This window comes from Apium graveolens, chromosome 6 (assembly GCF_009905375.1).
Source record: "Apium graveolens cultivar Ventura chromosome 6, ASM990537v1, whole genome shotgun sequence".
In the NCBI taxonomy this organism is placed as follows: Eukaryota; Viridiplantae; Streptophyta; class Magnoliopsida; order Apiales; family Apiaceae; genus Apium; species Apium graveolens.
In genome coordinates, this window is record NC_133652.1 from 249,981,054 (window position 1) to 250,006,731 (window position 25,678).

Here is a 25,678-nt window from a genome sequence, read left to right on the forward strand (position 1 = left end):
AATATGTTTTAGTTGTGCCTGAATCGGCATGATGAGAGTTGCAAAAACATCAGAATCTTGTTGTTGCCACTCAGAGTGCAAAATTTTAAGCTTCTTTTTTTAGTTCATTTTGTTCTTGGAATGGTTAATGTATGTTTATTATGCACCTGTTCTTGTTTCACAAAGGATAGAATTTGAGTGTAGATAATTTAACCAAATTAGACAAACGGTAAATTGAAGAAATCTTATTGACTCTCAGATAGTCGATAAGACTAAATTGTATTAACTTGAGGATCTCATTCGCTTATCTGAATTTATATGGGCCCATGAATGGTCATGAATATCGGTGTTTTAGAAAACAGAGGCACTCCTTTCTTGCAGAACACAAATTTAAGATAATGGTACCCAACTATTGACTCTTTTATTTGTTATGGGTAGTGTTAGACGGAGGAATCTGATAACAACAAAGATTAAAGTTTCTCGCCGGAACTAAGATTAATGACGATGGTTTTTCGCCGGAAAATCAAACGGTGTATGGTGGTTTGTGGTTGTTTTAGGCTGAGATTGATCAGAGTAAGTGGTGGCTTTTTTATCAGCTCTCAACTTCTTACCCTCTCAATGTGCCTACGTACCCTTTATATAGGGATCAAGCCTGACGTAGTTCTTGCTGAACAAGAAATCTAATGGGCTTAGACTTCTTATTCCTAGGCCCGGTAGAACCCCATCCAAAGTCCGTCTTCCGCTAGCTTTAGGAATGTCCAACTATGAAGCCCAACCGCGAAGGCCCAAGGTTCGTCCGTAATCACAGGACTTCACGGATAGTGCATCTCCCTGCTCAAGGATAACACTCCGCTACAGCTATCTCTCTTGATGTACAGACGCAGGTATAACCACGGTTCACCCCAAGTGTCAGACGCGTCCCTGTCCCCCGAATGAGGATAACCCACCAGATAGCAGGACAGGTGATCCCAAGCTCTTGGGTGCAAAGTGCAGGATAACTCCAACATTCTCCAACGAGGACACCCGTTGAATACAAGAACAGAGTTCCCAAAGCACACACCAAAGTTAACCCCGCATTCCCAACGAGGACACCCGTTAAATACAGGAGGAGGCCTTCAATCATCAGGCATACCCCTGGAGGCCTTCAAGCTTTTCACGGACATCCCCCTCCTTGACCGTCTCAAGGAGTGAATTCTTCAAAGAATACCTGCAACAAATACGATAGTGAAAACAATCTCCATTGTTCCTCTCCATGCAAGTTTTGTCCTCAAGTCACCATTAAGGATACATAGACCAAGCACAGGACGCGTCCTAAGATACTGGGCGCGTCCCCACCTCTATGAGACCTGTATTGTCTCTTTAGAAACCGTTACACACAACATTCCAATACTCAGGGCGCGTCCTCAGCAAGACAGGCGCGTCCTCCAACTTCTATTGCCACAAAACCACAATTATCAAGTACTTTCACCAAGACTGACGCGTCAACCACGATAGGGCGCGTCCTTCCCTAATCATGCGCTCACAAACTTTACCATTACTAGACCACTAAACATCTCCTCAAAGGTAGGCGCGTCTTACAAGTCTGGACGCGTCCTAACCATCCACGATACAATATCGGTTTTGACTGTACTTAATCCACATTTGACCCGAGTCAATCCAATACCAAATTTTGGGTATAACAACTACCCCCAAATTCCATTTGCAGTTGAAAACAAGATTGGAATTTTACTCACAACCATAAGCAAAATTTAGATTACCCCATTGCAGTACATTAGGACGCGTCCTAAGATCTAGACGTGCCTAAGGCTTCTATTCACAACTAACCGTTGCGTGACAGCTGGCGCACACGTCATCCACACACTTTTTTATAAATACCTCGGTCACATCACATCATTATCACCTTCCTCTTTTCTCTCTCTCCAAAAACCGCCATTACCGCCACCGCAAGAAGTTAAGCCCAAGAATCCGACGATTTCACCGGCCATTAATCGATTTCTTTAGCTTAATCCAACCCCCAACTTACGAGGTACACAAATCTCCTCTTATTTCTTTATTTGTCCGAGTAAATTGGTTTTAATGAGCATGAAACCGTTCGTATGCTTCATTTTTACTTTGACTATTCTTCATTTTCGTCGTGTATATATATGTGTATATATAACAAATCTCCATATTTTGCTCTTTTGATTCTTGAATTATATGTTTTTAGGGTTTAATTATATTTTCCCCAAATTGCTAACAGTCGGTTAGAATTCCACTGCATTGCAACCACATAGGACGCGTCTACCCGTCAGGGCGCGTCCTATATTCCCTTATTTAAGACGTATGTTTAAGTCGTTTTAACCAAAGGCCACATAGGGGCAATACTCTACTAGGACGCGTCTTCGTAGTGCATCACATGCGATAGATTCTTAGGACACGTCCTCACATGTTTCCAGTATCTTCCTTCTTCTTTTTTCTTTTTATGTGGACGCGTCCTCAAATTTTTCTTCCTTCTTTTGTAGCTAGAGGACGCGTCATCTTCATCACCTTTCCATCCATTCAAAGTTCTCAATAAACGCCTTGGGATTTACTCCCCACACTTAATCTCTTTCAAGCCCGATTTTCCCGAATTTCACTGGACGAGTTCCTTCCTTGAAGCCGAAAGACGCGTCTTCGATTCCCTAAAATCAAAGATCTTTTTAATGTCTGATTCCAGTTCTGGTTCTATGGATCATGTCCCCATAAGCTCTAGAATGAAAAAGAAAGAATTCAAACGGAAAAGAACTCCACTTCTCCATGCTAGGGTCGCCATCGAAGATTGGACGGATGTTGAGATTGTACCCACCACCAGCCAACAACCCCTACGCATGACTGTTTCAGACGAGGACGCGTCTCCTTCTCAGGACGCGCCAGCTTCTCAGGACGCGTCCCCTCTTAGTGTAAGTGAATTTGAAAAGAGGGTTCCAGACCCTGAGGCATATCCTGTGTCCCCCCATAAATCTGATCATCCCCTGGAACATTGGGAATCTTCAGATGTTGAAGTGGATTGTGACTGGACAAAGCTTGGTGCTCTAATTGAGGCATAGAAAAATGTCAGAAGGAAAAAAAAAGGTAAGTTAGCCTGTGTAGCTCTTGACTGTACTGCAACTGACTGGGAAATCCAATGGCATATGAAGTACTATGACATGGAGGGCATCTGGGCGCGCCCTCTTCGTACAATGAGGCCACACATTTTTAACATTGGGAACCAAAGGATCCCCAGAATGGTTCTCACACCAAAACTAATTTTCTTGGGTGTGGGTGCGTCCTAACATCCATACATCAAGAAAATTTTAAAGTGGTATGATGTGGCTCCAGTCCAACTATCCCCAAACTCGTACAAGCTAGCTTGGGCTCTGTACATTATGTACCATAACCTGGGATTGGGCGCGCCCTCAATGAAAGAGTTTAGCTTTTTCTACAGCATCAGAAAATCCATTCCCGGGTACCACTTCCTGGTTGTCAACAAATGGCTGAACAACAAGGGATTTAATGAAGGTAAGATGTTAGGTCACACACACTGTAGAGGAGGTGAATACAGTGTAAAATACCATCAAATCGAACTTTTAATATTTCAAGTAACAGAAAACAAACTTTATTGAAACAATAAACTCTGTTACAGTATGGAACTGTTACCTCTCAGTGATGAACAATGTTAGGTCACACACACACTGTAGAGGGGGTGAATACAGTGTATAGTACACTCAAATCGAACTTTAAGAACTTAAGTAACAGAAAACAAACTTTATTGAAACAATAAACTCTGTTACAGTATGGAACTGTTACCTCTCAGTGATGAACAAATATCACGAGAGCTGCTAGGGTTATAATGAATAATCTTCTCTAATAATGATAACACTTATAGTGTAAACCCTATGTATATGTTTATATACTACACAGTTACAAGATAATCGCTAATTGATATGGAATATAATTCTGCTTCCTAAAATATATCAATCAGATATCTTTTCTTCCAAGTATTCCATTCTTCACGGAATTCCTTCTTCATGCATATCTCTTCTTATGTTTATCTCAATCTTCTTTCCTTTAATCAGCTACTGTCCTTATCTGATTATCCTTCAGCACTTAAGTTCTGATATTTATCTTCTGATGATTATCTCCGGATAACATTCGTACTGATATCCTTAAGTCCTGACTTCCAGTATAAGTACTGATCAACAGTTAAGTACTGATTTATCCTGTTCAGTAAAATCTGAAAGCTAAACATAAAACATATTAGTCATGACATTATCAAATATATCTAACAAACAAATATCACGAGAGCTGCTAGGGTTACAATAAATAATCTCTTCGAATATGATAACACTTATAGTGTAAACCCTATGTCTGTGTTTATATACTACACAGTTACAAGATAATCGCTAATTGATATGGAATATAATTCTGCATCCTAAAATATATCAATCAGATATCTTTTCTTCCAAGTATTCCATTCTTCACGGAACTCCTTCTTCATGCATATCTCTACTTATGTTTATCTCGATCTTCTTTCCTTTAATCAGCTACTGTCCTTATCTGAACGTCCTTCAGCACTTAAGTTCTGATATCCATCTTCTGATGATTATCTCCTGATAATATAAGTACTGATATCCTTAAGTCCTGAGTTCCAATAAGTACTGATTTATCCTGTTTAAGTAAGATCTGAAAACTAAACATAAATCATATTAGTCATGACATTATCAAATATATCTAACAATCTCCCCCAACTTGTAAATTAGCATAATATACAAGTTTAACAGATATTTGATGATGTCAAAAACATTAAGTATAAATGCATGAGAATTGGACTAGATAACTACAACTTACAGTCCTTAAAGCTTTACCAACATTTAACTTCTGATAACAGCTTCAGTATGTACAAATATCAGAATTTAATCAGTTGTAGATCTTGACTTGGCTTCATCTTCCGATCTCTTTGATGTCAGGAGTTGTTCTGAGATAGTTCTTCAACAAACATCTCTCAGCATATCTAAGTTCATCAATCATCCTCCTTTTAGCATCTTTAAGCTCTGCATTATCTTCACCAATTTGAAAAATTGCAGCCCTGAGATCATTGATCTTTGCTTTTCTTATATCCTGATCCAGTCTGATCAAATAAGCTTTATCAGACTCAAGATTGAATTCCACAGCCCTGTAACCTAGAAAGGTAGTTATAATCTTAGCAGTGATGGGCTTCATTTCAACTATATCATCCTTGTGATCTCTGTACTTTGGAACATATGTGTTGTCAGACTTAACAGAATAAAGTCTTTTCTGTCTCTAAATCTAATCCTTCAAATAGTTTGCAGCACTTCCTGCCAATCTGTCATCCACTTGAAGTAAGAATAGTACATGCTCCAATTCTTCAAAATACTTCAACGGAATGGCATTTTGCCTTATATGATAAACCCTACCATCTGTCATAAAGTACAACAAGATGTGTTCTTTTAAGTAGGTATGGTAAACCATTTGTACAGATTCTAGTTGATTCAATCTCTCAGGAGTTGCTCCAATACCTGGTTCACTCAAGGAAGTTGGATCATTGGTAGTGTTCTGTATTCTTCTTTCATCAGTACTTCCCAATCCAGTTTTATCTCGTGCTTCCTTTCCAGTAACTACTCTTGCTTCAAAACCACTTGCAGCAGTCTTCAAAGGTTGAGTCTATTTTGCTTTAGTGAATCCTGGTAGGAGTGTCTTTGGTCTATCTTCTGATATCAAGTTAACTTGAGCTGTGTCAGAGGTTACTTGCTTCTTTGGAATATCAGAACTTATATTTTCTTGACTCTGAATAACTTGAGCCATGTCAGAGGTTGTTTTAAGAACTTTTCTTGAAGTCAGAGCAAGATCATCCTTTTCAACAGTGATTTCTTCATTCTCAGGAGGCACATAAACCTTGATAGGTTCACCAACCTTTTCTTTACCCTTGGATCTTGGATCTATCCGCGGTTGTGATTTAGCCAATGTTGTTTCAGTATTTGTCCTTTCTTTTATCACAATGCCTTTGAGTTTTGGAAGTGTCTTTTTACCAGAAGCTTCAGATTTAGATGTGACTTTCTCTGATTTAAGTCTGGCTTCTTCTTCCATTAAACTCTCCAAGTCCATTCCTGGATTTTCCTGAAGAAATAACTGTCTTGACATTTCTTCATCAAGATCTAAAAGTTCATCAGAACTTATCCTTTTACCAGTAGCAGAACTAATTCTTTTCCCAGTATCAGAACTTGTCCTGTGACTTGTGATTTCAGCTTTTCTTGATGAGAAACCTCTACCTTGACTATGACCTCTACCCATTCCAGAGTTTCCTTGATCATCCTTTTCATCATCCTTTCCTTTCAGTGTCTTGTCAGTCTTGCATTTGGACTTAATTACTTTCTCCCCCTTTTTGGCATCAGCAGGTAGTAGAAGAGAGACAAGCAATTCCACTGAGGCTTGGATTTCAGTAAGTTGAGATTGCTGAGAAGCTTGATTTTTCAGAATATCATCAATCTGAGCTTGTTGTGTGTCTTGAGTCTTCTCAATATAAGCAATCCTGTCCAAGGTAGGTTGGAAGAAATTTTTTTTATCAATCTTGTGAACTTGTTCTTGCTTCATTAGTTCTTCCCTTAAGAGATGTAACTCTGCATGAGTATGTGAATGAACACCTTGTAAATGTTTAGTACTCAATGCAGTGACTCTAAGCTGTGTTTTGAAATCATCAGTATTTAACATCGCATCAGCTTTTGTCAATTGCTCAGCAAGATGTTGTGTAGTTAGAACACAGGTGACTGAGTTCCATTCCTTAGTCCACTCCTGTCCTGCAGGAGTTTCACTCCAAGGCATTGGTGCCTCTCTGGTAACAAACTTCTTAACAAGTTCTGACTTAAGAATAGTTTGTTGAGGAGCATGTCCTGAAGGACCTGCTGCATCAGCATCTGCAGTTGGAGCAGCATCACCAGTATCTCCAGCATTTACAGCATCAGAACTTAAAGAATCAGTATCTTCTGATAAAACAACAGTGTGAGTAGCAATGGAGGCTTCAGCATCCTCTAATTGCTGATCTGGTTCTAAGTTCTGATCAACAGCCATATCCTGATGTTCACATATATTCTGATCATCAGCATCTAGATGCAGAGAAGGTGTAGTAGATAACTCTGGAGTTTGTACAGCATCAGTAACAGGTGTTGGTGATGGATTAGTTGTTGTTGGAGCTTCTAAGAGAATTACTTCAGGCACAACCAAGGTCTGAACATCAATATCAGCACTTGTACCTGGATCAACAGGAGATACAGATGATGTGTTGACATTTTCAGAAATAGCTTCCTGAGATGGAGTTGATGAAGAAGAAGTGACTTTAGCAAATTTCTTGTCTTGTGAGATCAGAGATTCCTGATCCCCTTCCTTAGTTGCTGCTTCTTCATCATCTGAAACTGGCCTTTTTTCCCTCTGTTTCTTGTATCTCTTTGTAGATATAGATTCATTGGGAGTTTCAGGAACAGTCATTTTTCTAAGCCTCTTGAGAAGCCTAGATCCCCCAATTCCAGAATCCTTCCGAGAAGTCACTTTCTCAGCTTCTTTAACAACAGGTTCTGAAGAAGGAACCTGTTCCTCAGTATCAGATTCATCTCTCCAAGCAATCCTCCTTCTCTTTTGAGGTGTTGGAGGAACAGTCTTTGTCCTCTTAGGTTTGGAAGATGAAGGCTGCACAGTAGGTGCTGAGGATGAGGGTTGAACTGTCTGTGAAGTGGAGAGATAGGAATTGATATATTGCCTGAGGGTTGGCTGAATAGAATGAGTGGTAGGTGCTGATGGTTGTTGTGGTGTTGGAGAGGTTGATGTTGGTTGGACATCAGAATAAACAGATCTATAAGTATCAGGATCAGCATTTACTAAGATCTGTTTTACAGATTGAGGAATCTGTAAAGGTCTTACCACTGATTTCTTAGTGTCAGCATTTGTCAGGTAATTAAAGTAGCGTTTTGCAACCTTAAAAGGTGGAGTTGAGGAACTGACTAATTGAGGTTCATCAGTACAAAAGGTATATATAAGTTGACAGAATCTAGCAAAGTAAACAACATTCCTATCCTCTGTCATCCTATCCCCAATAAAACCAATTATTGCAGTTGCAAAATCAAAATGAGTTTGGTTTATAATGGCATACCCGATATGCTGACTCAGTATGGGGATGGCATCAAAATTCGAACACTTGTTCCCAAAAGCTTTAGTGATGCAGTCGAAGAAGAAGCTCCATTTCCTCCTGATATGAGCCCATTTCAACTGCCCAAGTTTTGCCAAACTCTGTTCATACCCCAAACTGGCCAATAATTCCTGAAGAGCTGATTCCTCTGGAATTGAAAAAGTACATCCTTCTGGGAGATGTAGAGCCTTGCGTATTGTACAAGGAGTGACGGCATATGAAGAATCACCCACTTCGAAAACAATACTGGGAGTGCCATGTGTACCACCATTATCAAAGTGCCCAGTCCGCCAAAATGTCAGAACTTGTTGGCTCGAAAAGACTGATGGTTGGGTCAATGCATACCCAATCTCACTGTGTGCAAGAAGATCTTGCACAAAATGCAATTCAGATGGAGCGTCGGCATGATCAAGAATTGCAGCATAGTTTTTTGGAACAAATTTAGCTCCATCAATGATTAAATCCTTTGGTGCCATGAGAAAAATTGAGATTTAAGAGTGCCTGTTAGGTGTTTGATAAAATGTCTGTATGAAAAACCAACGTGAGAAGAAGAAAGAGAGTAAAATCAAGTAAAGAGAAAAAGGATGAAAGGAAATAAAAGATTAAAAAATCCTTTCTCTGTCTTACTTATACTCTTAAAAAAAATGTTACCGTTGGACACCTGTCAGACATGCAGTAATAACGGATAGTTACTGGGCGCGAGAAAACAGTAATCATTACTTACTCACTTGTAGTTTTTCAAGGAGAAACCGTTCCACTTACCCATTTATTCCATTAATCAAGGTGAAACAGTTTTAATTCAGAATTGAAACTGTTCCCACTTATTTAATTATTGTGCACTGCAACATCAATATTCTGAAAATAAATCGAGTGAAAATGACCAAGATAAATCAGATGAGTAAGTACTGATAAAGGAAAATCAGAACTTAAATTAAAATAGAATTTATATGGTCATCAGAATATGAATATGTATCAGGATTTAACAATGCATTAAAATATCTCAGAGACAAGATCTTGAAAAAGAAAAAAAAACAAATTTCATTAATATATCAAGAGAATACATTCATGAAATTTAAATTACATCAAAACTTATACAAGATTTCCCTAAGCTGCTAAACCTAACGTCAACAGCCTTTGTCCTAGCTCAAGAAGCAGGGCAAGGCTGATGATGAAGAAAAACAGGAAGAAGAAAATAAATCATTTCTTCTTCCTACTCTCGACAAACAGAATAGCGAGTCGAATGATTCGCTCTTGCTGGCGGAGAGCTTCCAGCCTTTCCTCCTCCAATCGCTCCAGATGGCGATGGTAATCCATATAGAAGAACAGGAGGTGGGTGGGTACCTCCTTGGGAACAGAGTCCCATATCTCATCAGTAATGGCAGTGACGTGCCATTCCTGCTGCCAATTAGCACAGCTTAGCTCCATGTTAAAAGTTTCGTAGTTTAAAAACATATTGTATCTGACCATGGTGTTTTTGATAGAAAAAATATGAAGGTGAGTTTGTGAGAAAAGATTTGATGGGATGGCTGAAGTGAAGTGGTTGCTTATATAGGCAGGAGAATGCCAGGAGATGCAAAGAAATTTAATGCTGACAGGTAGAATTAATTTTACCTCGTCTCCCCAGACTTGGAAAAAGAAAAACATTCATTGGAAAGAGAAAACATGATTTAATGCGCACAAGAAGCAAGTAAAAGTTGACTGTTCAAGTACGAGTATCATTATCCCTAACCATAGTGACTATTAATCTTCCACTTCAACATATTCAGGTTTAAACTGAGACTGTTTCCAAATTTTATCCACAAATAAGTCAAGTAAAGAATCATACGTTTATATCAGAACTTAGACTTATATCAGAACTTAACAGTCATCAGAACATAATTTCTTAACTCGAAAAAGAAATGCCTATCTTAGTAAGTCCTCTCATAAATTCTGATTTATATTCTTCAGAACTTAATCATCAGAATATGTAATCAGAACTTGTCCTCAGAATATGTGCAATGTGACACAATGACTGTTCATCTAAAACAACATAGATCACCACAGTGATTTTCATCATTCATATGGAGTGATTAGTGTGTGCATTAAGCTAAATATCAGACAAAGAGTAAAGTCTGATTCACTTCAGTACATCTTAGAAATAAGGCATAACTAAAACTTTGCTAAAAAGCTGTCATTATTCTGAAACCTACTGTTGAATGAGTTCATGCTTGAGTCCACCTCAACTATTTTGTGCTAATTTAATACATCTTTTTAAATTCCATTTTACAGTGGCTTCTCAGTGTAAGTGAGTCACGACTGCTTATCAGAATTTATGCTATTATCAGAGTGTTTCTCCAGTAATCATAGAGTGTGAAAAGTCACCAAGAAAATGTTTTATTTGCTTTTCTGATGCATATTACTTAATACCAGCAATGCACTTGGGTCTTCCCTTCCACATTTTTACTCTAGATCTCAAAGGAGTAGCTGATTTTTAATCCTTGATTCTTTTGCTTTTTCTTTTGATAAGTGAGGTTTATCAGCACTTAGTACATTCAACAGATTTACTAGCATCAGAACTTAACAGATGAGTAGCATTATTCTAGTTTGTGACTTAGTAATAAGATAGACAAAGTAAACTCAACTAAGCTCAATTATCAGAATTTGCTTGTGTCAATAGATTTCCACAGAAATAATTACTTCTTACATGGGATCCCTTGTTTATTGAAGACTACTAGTTCAGCATCTAGCACAGTTTATCCACATAGGATTGAATAGTTACTTAAACAGACATATCACTTATCAGAGTTTAGAAACGTATATCAGACAACAGGCAGTACTTAAACACATTTTTCAATTAAGCACAGAATGTACAAAAAGATTAAATTCTGTAAATACTGATCATAAAGTCTGATGCAACAGAACAAAACTAAGCAGATTTAGAGAAAGAACCTGAAACCATTCCAAGTTCATTTACCAATCTTGTAAAGGTAGCTTCACACAATGGTTTTGTGAAGATATCTGCTAGTTGTTGATCTGTTGGAACAAAGTGCAACTTCACTGTACCTTCATCTATATGTTCCCTGATGAAGTGGTACCTGATGCTGATGTGCTTTGTCATAGAGTGTTGAACTGGATTACCTGTCATAGCAATAGCACTTTGATTATCACAGTAAATAGGGATTTTGAAATATGTTAACCCATAATCCAGTAACTGATTCTTCATCCAAAGAATCTGTGCACAACAACTTCCTGCAGCAATATATTTTGCTTCTGCAGTTGATGTGGAAATTGACTTTTGTTTCTTGCTAAACCAAGAAACCAATCTGCCTCCAAGAAATTGGCAGCTTCCACTTGTGCTTTTCCTGTCAATTTTGCAACCTGCAAAATCTGCATTTGAGTAACCTATTAGTTTAAAATATGATTCTCTGGGATACCAGAATCCCAGATCAGCTGTTCCCTTAAGATATTTAAAAATTCTTTTCACAGCTGTTAAGTGAGGTTCTATTGGATCTGCTTGAAATCTTGCACAAAGACAGGTAGCATACATGATATCAGGTCTACTAGCAGTTAGATAGAGTAGAGAGCCAATCATACCTCTGTAATCAGTAATATCTACTGATTTACCAGTATCCTTATCCAGTTTTGTTGCAGTGGCCATGGGAGTGGTTGCACTTGAACAATCTTGCATTCCAAATTTCTTCAGCAAGTTTCCGGTGTACTTAGTTTGACAAATAAAAGTGTCTTCTTCATTTTGCTTGACTTGAAGGCCCAGAAAATAGCTAAGTTCCCCCATCATACTCATCTGATACCTTGACTACATCAGTTTGGCAAACTTCTTGCAAAGTCTGTCATTTGTAGACCCAAAAATGATATCATCAACATAAATCTGGACCAGAAGTAAGTCCTTTCCATGGTTGAGGTAGAACAATGTTTTGTCTATTGTTCCTCTGTTGAATCTACTTTTCAGAAGAAACTGAGCTAAAGTCTCATACCATGCTCTAGGAGCTTGCTTAAGTCCATAAAGTACTTTATCAAGCCTGTAGACATAATCTGAATGTTTGGAATCTACAAAGCCTGGAGGTTGTTCAACATATACTTCCCCCTCCAATTCTCCATTGAGAAAAGCACTTTTCACATCCATTTGAAAGACAGTAAACTTTTTATGAGCAGTATAAGCCAAAAATATCCTTATGGCTTCTAACCTAGCAACTGGTGCAAATGTTTCATCATAATCAATTCCCTCATGTTGAGAATATCCTTTTGCAACCAGCCTTGTCTTATTCCTTGTAATTATGCCATCACTGTCAGTTTTGTTTCTGAATATCCACTTTGTACAAACAACAGATCTATTCTTTGGTCTTGGCACTAGGGTCCAGACTTTGTTTCTTTCAAATTCAGTTAACTCTTCCTGCATTGTTTGCACCCAATCAGCATCTTGAAGAGCTTCTTCCACTTTCTTTGGCTCAGTCTGAGAGATAAAAGAATTGTAAAGACATTCGTTTGAAGTACCTGTTCTAGTTCTAACACCTGCATCAGGATTTCTAATTATCAAATCAGGTGTATGTGATTTAGTCCACTTCCTTGCAGATGGAAGGTTTTCTCTAGAACTCGATGCTCTCTCATGATCCATGCTATCTTCAATTTCATTTTCTGATGCTCCCCCTGAAACTATGCTCTCTGAGTTGCATTCTTCAGAATTTAGATTTTCAGCACTATCAGAACTTGGCTTATCAGAACTTGACGAATCAGAACTTGAAGAGCCAGATGTATGTTTTGATGCTTCTTGAGATGTGGTAAGATCTTGATTATGCTCCCCCTGCATAGGTGCATCTTCCTTTGGCATAGTTACCACAGTTTCAATAACATCAGAGTTTAATCCATCAGAGTTTACAGTATCAGGACCTAGTCTGTCAAGATTTTTAGTATCAGAATTTGAGTCTTCGTTTTCAAATCTCAGCTGATCATGATCAATAAAATCTTCAAGACCAGTAATCTTCTTGTCATTAAAAGAGACATTGATAGATTCCATGACCACTCTTGTTCTCAAATTATAGACTCTGAAGGCTTTTGTGGAAAGTGGATATCCAACAAAGATTCCTTCATCAGCTTTTAGATCGAATTTGGATAGCTGTTCAGGATGAGTCTTGAGAATAAAATACTTACATCCAAATATATGAAAGTACTTCAGATTTGGATTCTTTTTCCTCACCATCTCATATGGTGTTTTTCCTTGCTTGTTAATGAGTGTTGCATTTTGAGTAAAACAAGCAGTCTGCACAGCTTCAGCCCAGAAGTAGGTTGGAAGCTTTGCTTCTTCAAGCATTGTACGTGCAGCTTCAATGAGAGTTCTATTCTTCCTTTCAACAACTCCATTTTGTTGTGGAGTTCCAGGAGCAGAAAATTCCTGGTTAATTCCATGATTTTTGCAGAACTCTTCCATTATCAAATTCTTGAACTCAGTGCCATTATCACTCCTTATGGTTTTCACAGAATCTTTGACCAATTTATCCAGCTGTTTGACATGATCAATCAAGATAGATGCAGTTTCACTTTTTGTGTGCAAGAAATACACCCATGTGTATCTGGTGAACTCATCCACTATGACCAACGCATATTTCTTCTTTGCAATAGACATGACATTCACTGGACCAAATAGATCAACATGTAGTAGATGATAAGGCTCAAGAATTGATGATTCAGTCTTGCTCTTGAATGAAGATTTTCTTTGTTTGGCCTTCTGACAAGAATCACAAAGGCCATCAGGAGCAAATACTGACTTTGGCAGTTCTTTCACAAGATCTTTCTTGACTAGTTCATTTATATTATTGAAATTTAAATGAGAGAGTTTCTTGTGCCAATTCCAGTTTTCTTCAATTGATGCTTTACTCATCAGACAGATTGCAGAACCATCAGTACTTGTTGAAAGCTTAGCTTTATAAATGTTACCATGCCTGTATCCTTTTAGAACAACTTTGCCTTTGGATTTACTCACAACTTCACAGTGTTCTTCAAAGAAATCAACATGATAACCTCTGTCACAGATTTGACTTATACTCAGCAGATTATGTTTAAGTCCTGAGACCAGAGCTACTTCTTTAATGATGACATTCCCAAGATTGATATTGCCATATCCCAATGTTTTTCCAATGTTGTCATCTCCATAAGAAATACTTGGGCCAGCTTTCTCCACAAAGTCTGATAGCAGGGCCTTATTTCCAGTCAGATGTCCTGAACATCCACTATCCAGAACTAGAATATTTTTCCTGTTGCCCTGCAATCACAAAGACCACTAATGATTAGTTTTAAGGATCCAGACTTGCTTGGATCCTTTGGCCTTATCAAGTTTGTTAACATTTGCAGCGGATTTAGCATCAGAGTTTATGTTAACATTTTTCTTAACAGAACTTACACTATCAGACTTTGAATCAGAATTTACACTAGAAGGAACAATGGAAACTTTCTTCAAAGAAGGTTTTAATTGATTATAATCATAATACAAACTATGATATTCCTTACAAGTATAAATGGAATGCCATAAAATACCACAATGAAAACATGGATTTTGTGGTTTATATCTAACAGACTGAATCTTAACTCCTGATTTTGAAGGTAAGGAGTTTATGTTCTTATTCTTCCTGCAAAAAGAGGCCAGATGGTTAGAACTTCCACAGTTATGACATGTTTTCCTAGGAGCATCAGGAACAGGTTTATAATCATTGTTTTTATTTACACCTTCTTTTCCATTCCTATTTTTCCTAGGTGATTTTACCTTGTTTGCATTCTTAACATCTTTCAGTTTATGCTTAAGCTGCTTCTTAGTCATTAAGCCTATGTTTACTTCAACTGTCTTTTCCTGTTTTAGTTTGTCAGAAGTTAATCCCTCTCTTTTCACTACTGATTTATCATTATCAGACTTTACAGTTACAAACTTAACAGGTTTTAACTTTGGCTTTTGCTTAACAACGGGCTTAATTTCTACAGTTCTTTTATCATTCTTATCCTCTCCATAACCTAAGCCCTCTTTCCAATTTTCACTACTTAGCAAATTTTGAGTTGTTCTGCTAGAGTTAGTCCAAGTCCTGATAATCTCTCTTTCCTTTTCTAACTCAGTTTTTAGAGATTCATTCAATTTTAGCACTTCATTCCTAACATAAAAAGCATCATCTCTATCCTTCTGAGTTTGATGGAACATAACTAACTCTTTTTCTAAGAAATCATTTCTTTTCTTAAAAGCAAGATTTTCAGAAGTTAATCTTTCACATGTTAAAGTTTGATCTCTATAACTAACAAACATGGTTTTAAGATATTTTCTCAACTCATTAATATCATCAGTATGAAAAGCATAAGTAGTCTGAGGTACCTTTATTTCAGCAGCTTCAGAACTGCTCTCAGCACTTTCTTTATCAGCATTTGCCATCAACGCATAGTTCTCCTCACTTTCAGAGTCTGAGGTGTCTGTCCAGCTTTTCTGCTTTGTGACAAGAGCCTTGCCTTTGTCACCCTTTACTTTCTTGCAATCAGGAGATATGTGGCCTTTCTCACCACAGTTATAGCATTTGACATTGGTATAATCTCCTCTATCAGACTTTCCTCCTTTGCCTTCAGATCTTCTGAAATTCTTCTTATCAGAACTTGTGCCTTTCCTGGAAAACTTCTTTCCCTTCCTGAACTTCCTGTATGCAATCTTGTCTTTTCCTGATCCCTTTCACCATAAGAGCACACAGCTTCATCATCTCCTCATCAACATCAGTCTCAGGCAAGCTTTCAGAATCTGAGTCATCATCACTTTCAGAACTTGATGACTCAGTATCAGACTTTGTGAAAAGAGCTTTACCCTTGTCTTTTCTTGGGGTAGCTGCCTTGGGGGATTCTTCTTCAGCCTTAAGAGCAACTGTCCTCGACTTTCCTCCTTTCCTCTTACTTCTTTGTTCCATCTCAAGTTCATGAGTCTTGAGCATTCCATAAATTTCATCAAGAGTTGTTTCATCAAGACTGTAGTTGTCTCTTATTGTTGTTGCCTTCAAATCCCAATATTCAGGAAGAGCTAACAGGAATTTAAGGTTTGAATATTCAAGATCATACTCCTTATTAACCAGTGACAGATCATTCAAGAGTTTGACAAATCTATCATATAAATCAGTCAATGACTCATTAGCCTTTGAGTCAAAGTGTTCATACTCTTGAGTGAGTATTGTCTTCCTGTTCTTCTTAATTGTATCAGTTCCCTGACACCTTGTTTCCAGAGCATCCCATATCTCCTTAGCAGTCTTGCAGTTAATTACCCTGTTTGACATTACATTATCAATGGCACTATGCAGTAAGTGTCGTACCTTAGCATCCTTAGCAATTGATGCTATATCTTCAGCAGTATAATCACTCTTCTCCTTTGGTACGGTCTTTGCTGCTTCACCTGCAACTGCAACAGCGAGCTTGGTTGGTTTGTGAGGTCCTTCCTTGATTCTATCAAGATATTTTGGATCTGTAGCTTCCAGAAACATGGTCATCCTCACCTTCCATATGGCATATTCAGATGGTCTCGGTATGGGAACTCTGATGGTTTCATACCGACTTTCAATTTGTGTCTTTGGAGGTTCTCCAGTTTTGGTAGGCTTAGTTGGAGTTTCTGTGTCAGACATGATTGTGTTTGGATCTTTAACTATATGTGTGTTAACAGATAAGCTCTGATACCACTTGTTAGGTCACACACACTGTAGAGGGGGTGAATACAGTGTAAAATACAATCAAATCGAACTTTTAATATTTCAAGTAACAGAAAACAAACTTTATTGAAACAATAAACTCTGTTACAGTATGGAACTGTTACCTCTCAGTGATGAACAAATATCACGAGAGCTGCTAGGGTTACAATAAATAATCTCTTCGAATATGATAACACTTATAGTGTAAACCCTATGTCTGTGTTTATATACTACATAGTTACAAGATAATCGCTAATTGATATGGAATATAATTCTGCTTTCTAAAATATATCAATCAGATATCTTTTCTTCCAAGTATTCCATTCTTCACGGAACTCCTTCTTCATGCATATCTCTTCTTATGTTTATCTCGATCTTCTTTTCTTTAATCAGCTATTGTCCTTATCTGAACATCCTTCAACACTTAAGTTCTGATATCCATCTTCTGATGATTATCTCCTGATAATATAAGTACTGATATCCTTAAGTCCTGACTTCCAGTAAGTACTGATTTATCCTGTTTAAGTAAGATCTGAAAACTAAACATAAATCATATTAGTCATGACATTATCAAATATATCTAACATAAGACCAGTCATGAACGAGACTTGAAGGAGCCATTTTTCTACATTTATGATGTCAAAAGGACGCGCGTTCGTTTCAACCTAGAGCCGAGTAAGCAGAATGTCCAGGACGCGTCTTTTTTCTCAGGGCGCGTCTTCCATTTTGTAACCCTTTCTCTCTTTTCTTTTTGTAACCTCCAACTTTCTTCTCTAGATAAAAGGACTCAAAAAGGGCTAACAGGAAGGAAGAAAAAGAGAGCAGTGAAGGTATTGCAATATGCTGAGAAGCATTTCAACCTCAAGGATATGATCACTGAGGAGAACTTAAAGAAAATAGGAGCTTTGTCCCCACGAATGGGTTCTCTCTGCAAATTTCAAGATTTTCATAATGGGAAGCCCATTCTCACTGCCTCTGAGAAATCCAAAGGGCTCCATGCCACAGAAATTATTCAGCCAGACATTAATAAAAAGGTGGACTTAGAGAAAGGTAAGGAATTATTATGTATAGGACGCGTCATGACTCTATGACGCGCCATTTTTATACTTACCTTTTTCCTTTAACTTAACCCGACTTATAGACGCTCCTCTACATCTGCGCTTTCATTTTGGGCGCGCCTTATTCTCAGGACGCGTCTCTTTATAAAATTCTAGGACTGCTATTAGCATATTACTTATGTATTTCCCATATATCTAATATGCTCTTAGGTAGGACGCGTCATATCTTTTAGGCGCGTCATACTCGCACATGCATTTTCATATCTTTGCATTCATTTTACTTGACATTTTTTCATGCACTTACATGTCTTTAACTGCATGCATGTATAATCTTTATATTATAATATAGGCGCGTCCTATTATCTGGACGCGTCTTCTTTATTCAACTAACACCTTTCTATGTTCATATCACATATATGGCTTCTCTTCCAAAAGGATTTACTATTGGAGCTTCCAAAAAGCTAAGGGCCATGAAACAGGCCCCTGCAAAGTCTGATCCAAAGGTTAAAGACCCCACTCCTACTGTAACTCCTTCTCCTCCACCAAAAATAATTGACACTACTGTGCTTGGCATCCCTGAAAAGGAGGAGGACGCGCCCTCAAAGCGTCAGAAAGTAGTGCCACATGATCAATCCTTTGTGCTTCGATATCTGGGTGCGTCCTCAGCCGGCGACTTCTCTGAAGACGAAGTTAGAGGCTGGACTTTCAGGATAGAGCAACAGACAGAGGAGGCAATGGTGAGGGCTGCAGCTGAGCTTCATTTGCATGCCAGGCAAAGTGCTAACATGTCTTCACGACTCAGGGTGCGTCTTGCTGCCACCGACACTGCAAAGAGCCAAGCTGAAGATAAGATAAAATCTCTGGAAAAGTACATTAATCTACTTGTCCAAGAAAAGGATGCCGAGATCAAACACCTGGAGGAGGACAAGACGTGTCTTGAGACGGAGAAAGCTGTATTAGAAGGTAATGTCTCCTCTATGGAGAAAACGATGGAGAGTGTTATCACACTGAATTCCACCATGCAGCTGGAGCTTGACACTCTAAACGATGACAGGCTGCATGGGTGGAAAGAGGAGAAAAAGTTGGTTTACTAAAATGGCTTCGCAGCTGGGTTCGAAGAGTGGTGCTCTGGGTTTATTGCAAATGACCTAGAGTATACTTTTTCAAAGTTCGATGCAGGCACCCATATATGGGTCAATGACTTCAGAATCAGGGCCGCAGATTCCATTAAGAGTAAAAGAATTTTTCTTGGCTTGGAGAAAGAGGACGCGTCCCCTGCTCCTACTCCGCTTCAGACTCAACCTCCTCTTGCAGACAACCAAGACAAGCCTCAGGACGCGCCTCCTGCCTAGGACGCGTCCTATGTTTATTCATGGAGTTTTTTACCTGAACTATTTAAGGGTGCGGGCCCCTTGAAGCCTTGCAAATTGTAATGATTACTTTTGAACTCCTTTTGCTTGCACGCTTTCATGATATTTCTCTTTAATTTGCCTCTGCATATCTTTTTCTTCATAAACTTTACTCTGTCACAAGTATGGGCGCGTCCTGTACGGAGGACGCGTATCCTTTGAAACATTATTATTCTTTCTACTATCACATATTAAGCAGGTGTTATGAATGGGCGCGTCCTTTCTATTTGGACGCGTCTGGATAGAGTTGTCTGGATAGTGTATTTTTAACAAGCATGATATCATGCTGCGCTTGTGCATTTAGATAAGACAGAACGTGTGGGCACGTTCTTAGTAAAGACGTGTCTTCCCTTATAATTATATTTTATTAAAGAAACATAAAACGGTCGGAGCATCAACCAAGATAACTTGGGCGCGTCCTTGGGAATAGTATGCATCTTATTTCCATTTTCACTTGAGTTTTGCTGTCCCTTTTGACAACCACCGCCTCATTTAACGTATCAGGGCACGCCCTATGTCAAGGGTGCGTCACACAACTTAGTAAATCAACAAATAAACAGCCCTTTGGAAAATTTTCAAAGTTTTTTATTAATAATGCGCTCTGGTGTCAGAAGTGCACCAGTCCCATGGCTACTATGCTCTGTGGGGAATTTATTCGAAAATGACCCTTCAACTAGTTCTAAGGTAAGTAGTACATGCACTACCTCCTCCTGCTGACAACCAAGACAAGCCTCAGGACGCGCCTCCTGCCTAGGACGCGTCCTATGTTTATTCATGGAGTTTTTTACCTGAACTATTTAAGGGTGCGGGCCCCTTGAAGCCTTGCAAATTGTAATGATTACTTTTGAACTCATTTTGCTTGCACGCTTTCATGATATTTCTCTTTAATTTGCCTCTGCATATCTTTTTCTTTATAAACTTTACTCTGTGACAAGTATGGGCGCGTCCTGTACGGAGGACGCGTCTCCTTTGAAACATTGTTATTCTTTCTACTATCACATATTAAGCAGGTGTTATGAATGGGCACGTCCTTTCTATTTGGACGCGTCTGGATAATGTATTTTTAACAAGCATGATATCATGTTGCGCTTGTGCATTTAGATAAGACAGAGTGTGTGGGGCGCGTCCTTAGTAAAGACGCGTCTTCCCTTATAATTATATTTTATTAAAGAAACATAAAACTGTCGGAGCATCAACCAAGATAACTTGGGCACGTTCTTGGGAATAGTATGCATCTTAGTTCCATTTTCACTTGAGTTTTGTTGTCCCTTTTGACAGCCACCATCTCATTTAACGTATCAGGGCGCGCCCTATGTCAAGGGTGCGTCACACAACTTAGTAAATCAACAAATAAACAGCCCTTTGGAAAATTTTCAAAGTTTTTTATTAATAATGCGCTCTGGTGTCAGAAGTGCACCAGTCCCATGGCTACTATGCTCTGTGGGGAATTTATTCAAAAATGACCCTTCAACTAGTTCTAAGGTAAGTAGTACATGCACTACCCCCCTAGGCTAGGAGGAATTTATTTAATTCTAGTCTATGATCTGGGCATTGCCCTAAATATATAATAAAAGAGGTCGTAAGGGGCCAAAGTCGCGCCTTACTGATAATACTTTCGGAGATGTTCCGCGTTCCACGCTCGCGGAACCAGCTTCCCTTCCATATCTTCAAGATGATAAGTCCCTTTCCACAAGATGGCCTTTATCTTGTATGGTCCTTCCCAATTAGCTCCAAACACTCCATGTTGGGGGTTCTTCGTGTTGGGCATCACCTTCCTAAGTACAAAATCTCTCACCTTCAGCAATTGTCCCTTTACCTTCTTGTTATAATACCTTGCGGCACGTTGCTGATACGCTACGAGTCTCAGCTGAGAATTTTCCCTTGTTTCTTCCAAGAGATCCAAATGAAGCCTTTGATTAATCTCTGCACCCTCCTCTGTATAACGGTCTCTGCGAAGCGATCCCGAACCAACTTCCACGGGGACCATAGCTTCATAACCATAAGTAAGCATAAACGGAGTTTCTCCCGTAGTAGATCGTGGTGTAGTGTTGTATGACCACATCACTTTCGGGAGTTCTTCAGGCCAATTTCCTTTGCGCTCTTCCAGCTTGGCTTTGAGAGTATGCTTTATTATTTTATTCACAGCTTCTGTCTGCCCATTGCTTTGAGGATGATAGACCGCCGCAAACTCCTTCTTAATTTTTAAATCCTCACACAGTTTTCGCAACTCCTTGCTGTCAAATATAATTTTAATTAATTTTAAAATATCATGAAATTTATTATAAATATTTTTAAAGACTTATTTAGTATATGACATCTTATTATTATTTTATTTATAATAAAAATTATATATTTTTAAAGGATTTTCTTAAAACAAAAAAATTTTCGTGCATTTGCTTTCTCAAGTAAAAATAAATTCGAGATTATATAATTTTTATATAAAAGTTATTTAATTGTTCGGTTAATTTCACTCGTAATTTTGGTGAAATTTTCAAGTGCTAATAAAATTATCAAGAAAGTGAAATTTTCTCATAAAATATTAAATTATACATCATACGATTACTAAGAATGAAACATGATGAAATGACTCATTGGACTCGGAGAATTATAAACATGAACATAATATATCAAACCAACAACAAGAGAGTATTGAAACAAATACTTAAGAGCTAACATTTTAATTTCAATATAACTCATATTGTTGTAATTGAAGAAGATGATGAATGACCAATATAACCATAGCATGGAACATATGACATATGAATTAAACTTGTTCCTTGAATTTTATTATTAATTTTGATATATGATATTGTGAAATAAAAAAATAATAATACATTAATCTAATAAAATTCATGGATTTTATTTAGTCCGCCGAAATCTTGATAAATTAATCCATCAAAATATGTATAGAATTAAAAAAGTCAATGTCTATTTAGCAAAAAAAAAGTCAATGTCCAATTATTTATAGATATTTAACAATCCATGGATTCTTATCTATGAATTCTTATCAATTCATTGAAATTTTAAATGAATACAACCCCCCTATTATTTTGATTCTAAAAGTTATATCACTTATCTCTTTTATAATGTTTCCATTTACAAATTCTATAATATTTATGTTGGAGTTGTAAAAATAACAAAGAGTGGTATTTTGTTTTTTTGAAAAACCCTTAAGTTACAAAAAAATTGATTGTTACGCAATTTGCTCGATTATATACATTGCAATATATTTAAGTTTAATTTAATAGGAAAATAATTTGTATTATTTTTATAGTTAAATATACCTTGTAACTTTCGTTTCTTATAATTTTATTAAATTTTACATCTATAGGATAAGAAATAATTAATGAGGAATAATATTTTGAGTTCATTATTAAGTGAAATAAATCAATTATTATAGGAATAGAAGGCAAAATCATGCACACCTCACGGGCCACGTCATTTGCAATTATTGTATATTATTTTATAAGTACCTATTTACATAAATTTTTGCATAACATATGACTTGTCCTTCTTGACTGGCACATTTTTTCTCAGGAGCGCATTGAGTGACTTTCAATTGTCCGAATATTTCATTAATTCCGATTCTTGAACCTGCAAAATTTTCAAACAACTTTGTTATATTTGTGGTATGTCATTTGATATGGCTAAATCGTTCTCTAAATTATAAGATAAACAAAATATAAAATTATTGAAACGAATGTCAAAATATATTAAGTACTTACATTCATGAACAGCGAATTGGCTAGCTATTAAAAGACAAAAAATAGTGAATGAAGAAATGAATGTTTTGTTAATCATCATCATGATTAATAGTTTCTCGTAATGCTAGATAAATATATTGGATGTACACTTTTTGTTACAATGATACTTCTTTAGATCATCCTTATTTATAATCACCTAGATATTTAAAATTTATTGTATAAGATTTACCTAACTATTTCTTTAGATTTTTTGAGATCTTATAATCATTTCTTAATAATGATATCTACGCGTTTTAAATATTACTAGTGTAACAACTCGTGCAACGCACGGACTGTTATGCTAATAATTTTAACGGATAATTTTCACAATTTTCTACATGTTTTTGAAATCTGTGACATATGCGAAGTCAAAAAATTTGCTAAATTTATAATGAAAATAGAAATTTTCAGAAAATAAGGTAGACCAAGTCTGAATTTCTATGATAGAAGCTATTTAATTGAACTATGTTTGCTACTTCCAATATTTTTATCTCCGTATTCATCAATTAACTTTTCTCCGGCAGTTAAACTAAACCAAACGTATTCAGTATACCCCGCTCTGTTAAGGTTCTTAGGAGGTTAAAATATATGCAACCATTCCCCTATTTTTAAGATCATTAATATAGGGAGATTATTTCCGTGAAAACATACATAACAAATAAAATTGTGTGTGACGTATATTGTGCAAATTAGGCTATCTCCACCGATTACTGGTAGCCAAATAAAAATACTATTTATTTTTAGAATTACCGACCACTGAAGTAGTTTCTTGTCATCTCTTTTTCAATTATATGAATTACGCAAGACGTAAGTACTTAGGAAAAACCTAATAGCTCTCCGGCTTGCACTTTCTATAACTTGATTTGAAACTTCAAGGTAATTCCCCGAGGCATAAAGTGAGTGCAAACTTGTACATTGTAATTGCATGCAAAAAAAAATATAAAAAACAAAGCGATCTTTTTATCAACTGTAAGGAATAATTCTAATAAAAAAACAAATTATTAGAGTAGAACTATGCATTTTAAAATACGGAATCTTTTAAACAGTCTTTAAATGCAAAAGTTACATGGTTAAGATACAACAAGCAACAACCACAGAAAGTAATAGGAATATTGACCTTATATTAGGGAGCGCAGATCAGATCGGGACGGATTTTAGGTAAAATCGAAATCGAAACCGCATACTCTCGGTTTTTAAAATTTAAAACCGCAACCGAAGTTATCGGTTCGGTTTTGATTTAAAAAACCTCGGTTCGGATTTTATCGGATAGGTTTCGCTTATAAAATTGATTCCAATAAAATTGACAAATTAAATACGAATTACAAGGTGACAAATAAATTACAAAATAGAAAATACGTTTGTTTGAAAATAAGATTATAAAGTCAGGTCATCTCTAGTAGTTGTGATCCAAAAATCCAAATTTGGATGACTAACTGATCCAAATACTGATCCAAATTTCTGATCAACTCCAACAATGTGATCCAAATTACTTTTTACATATAATAATATATAAATATCATATTAAGCAATTTTATCTTAATTATCATTTAATCATTATTAACAATTTATAAAATATTTCATAAATTAATTAAATCAAAATAAATTAATACACATAAAAATATTAAAATTGTGCACTTAATTCACGAAAAACACATTTATTGTAACAACTAACATACAAAATATCATTGTTATACACTAATTTTCCGAATTAATATATTCTTCTCACAAATACTCAATTAATGCATTTTCAAGTGCAATATGTGTCTCTTTATTTTTTATTTTTAAATTTTAATAAAATTATATTTTCTCATTATTTTAAGTTTTATTTTAAAAATAAATTTTGTTAACTATTAATTCTATTCTGTTATTAATTATATAATTAAATAATCAAAAATCAATTTAAAATCTTATAAACTACAAAAAATAAAACCATTATTTTATATTAAACTAAGTGATCCAAATTTGGATCAGACCACCATTTGAATGACTGTTGGAATGGAATTTGGGGTAATCTGCCCCAAATTTGGATTTTTGGATCACTGTTGGATTTGCCCTCGTAACAAATTACAAATCTCTCGTCAAACAGCCTTGATGGTATGTTCCATCTTTAGAGTTATAGATACTCTGAAATAGATCTTTATTAGCATTTGTACAGATTTAACTTTGCAAGCATTCGAATAAATTTTTGAATAAAGAATAAACCTATTTTACAGATATGGTGGATAAGTCTAAGAACTGATACAATATACTTCCTTGATCTTCATCTCCCACATAAAGCTACAACTCTTCTGTTTCTCCTTATGTTTTAGTGAATGCTCGCAAATTAACCTAGTATGACATGAACTCAATGACCAACGATAAAAACTACTAGCTGAATGACACAGTATACTGATAAAATTAATAGGATGCGGAATAGAATTTATAAATTCTGTTAAAAAAACTATATGTATTTATTAATTTTTAAAACATCTATGTATATATATATATATTAAATATATTTTATTTATTTAGTTATTTATAATTATCGGTTCGGATCTGATTTTTTCATTTCGGTTTTCACCTATAACCGAATCCGGAGAATCGGTTTCGGTTTCAGTTTTAAATTTTACGGTTTCGGTTTCGG

At 36.6% G+C, this 25,678-nt stretch overlaps 1 protein-coding gene across 1 annotated transcript; it reads right to left on the minus strand.

Moving 5' to 3' along the window:
- Positions 1–20,912: 20,912 nt before the first annotated feature.
- On the minus strand, positions 20,913–21,299 carry LOC141665889 (uncharacterized). The gene has a single exon (XM_074471873.1). It carries the CDS (start codon positions 21,297–21,299, stop codon positions 20,913–20,915), a length of 387 nt encoding a protein of 128 aa, XP_074327974.1.
- Positions 21,300–25,678: the final 4,379 nt, after the last annotated feature.

Coding starts and splice junctions, on each gene's coding strand:
- LOC141665889 (XM_074471873.1), bottom strand. CDS start 21,299: ATGGTCCCCGTGGAAGTTGGTTCGGGATCGCTTCGCAGAGACCGTTAT.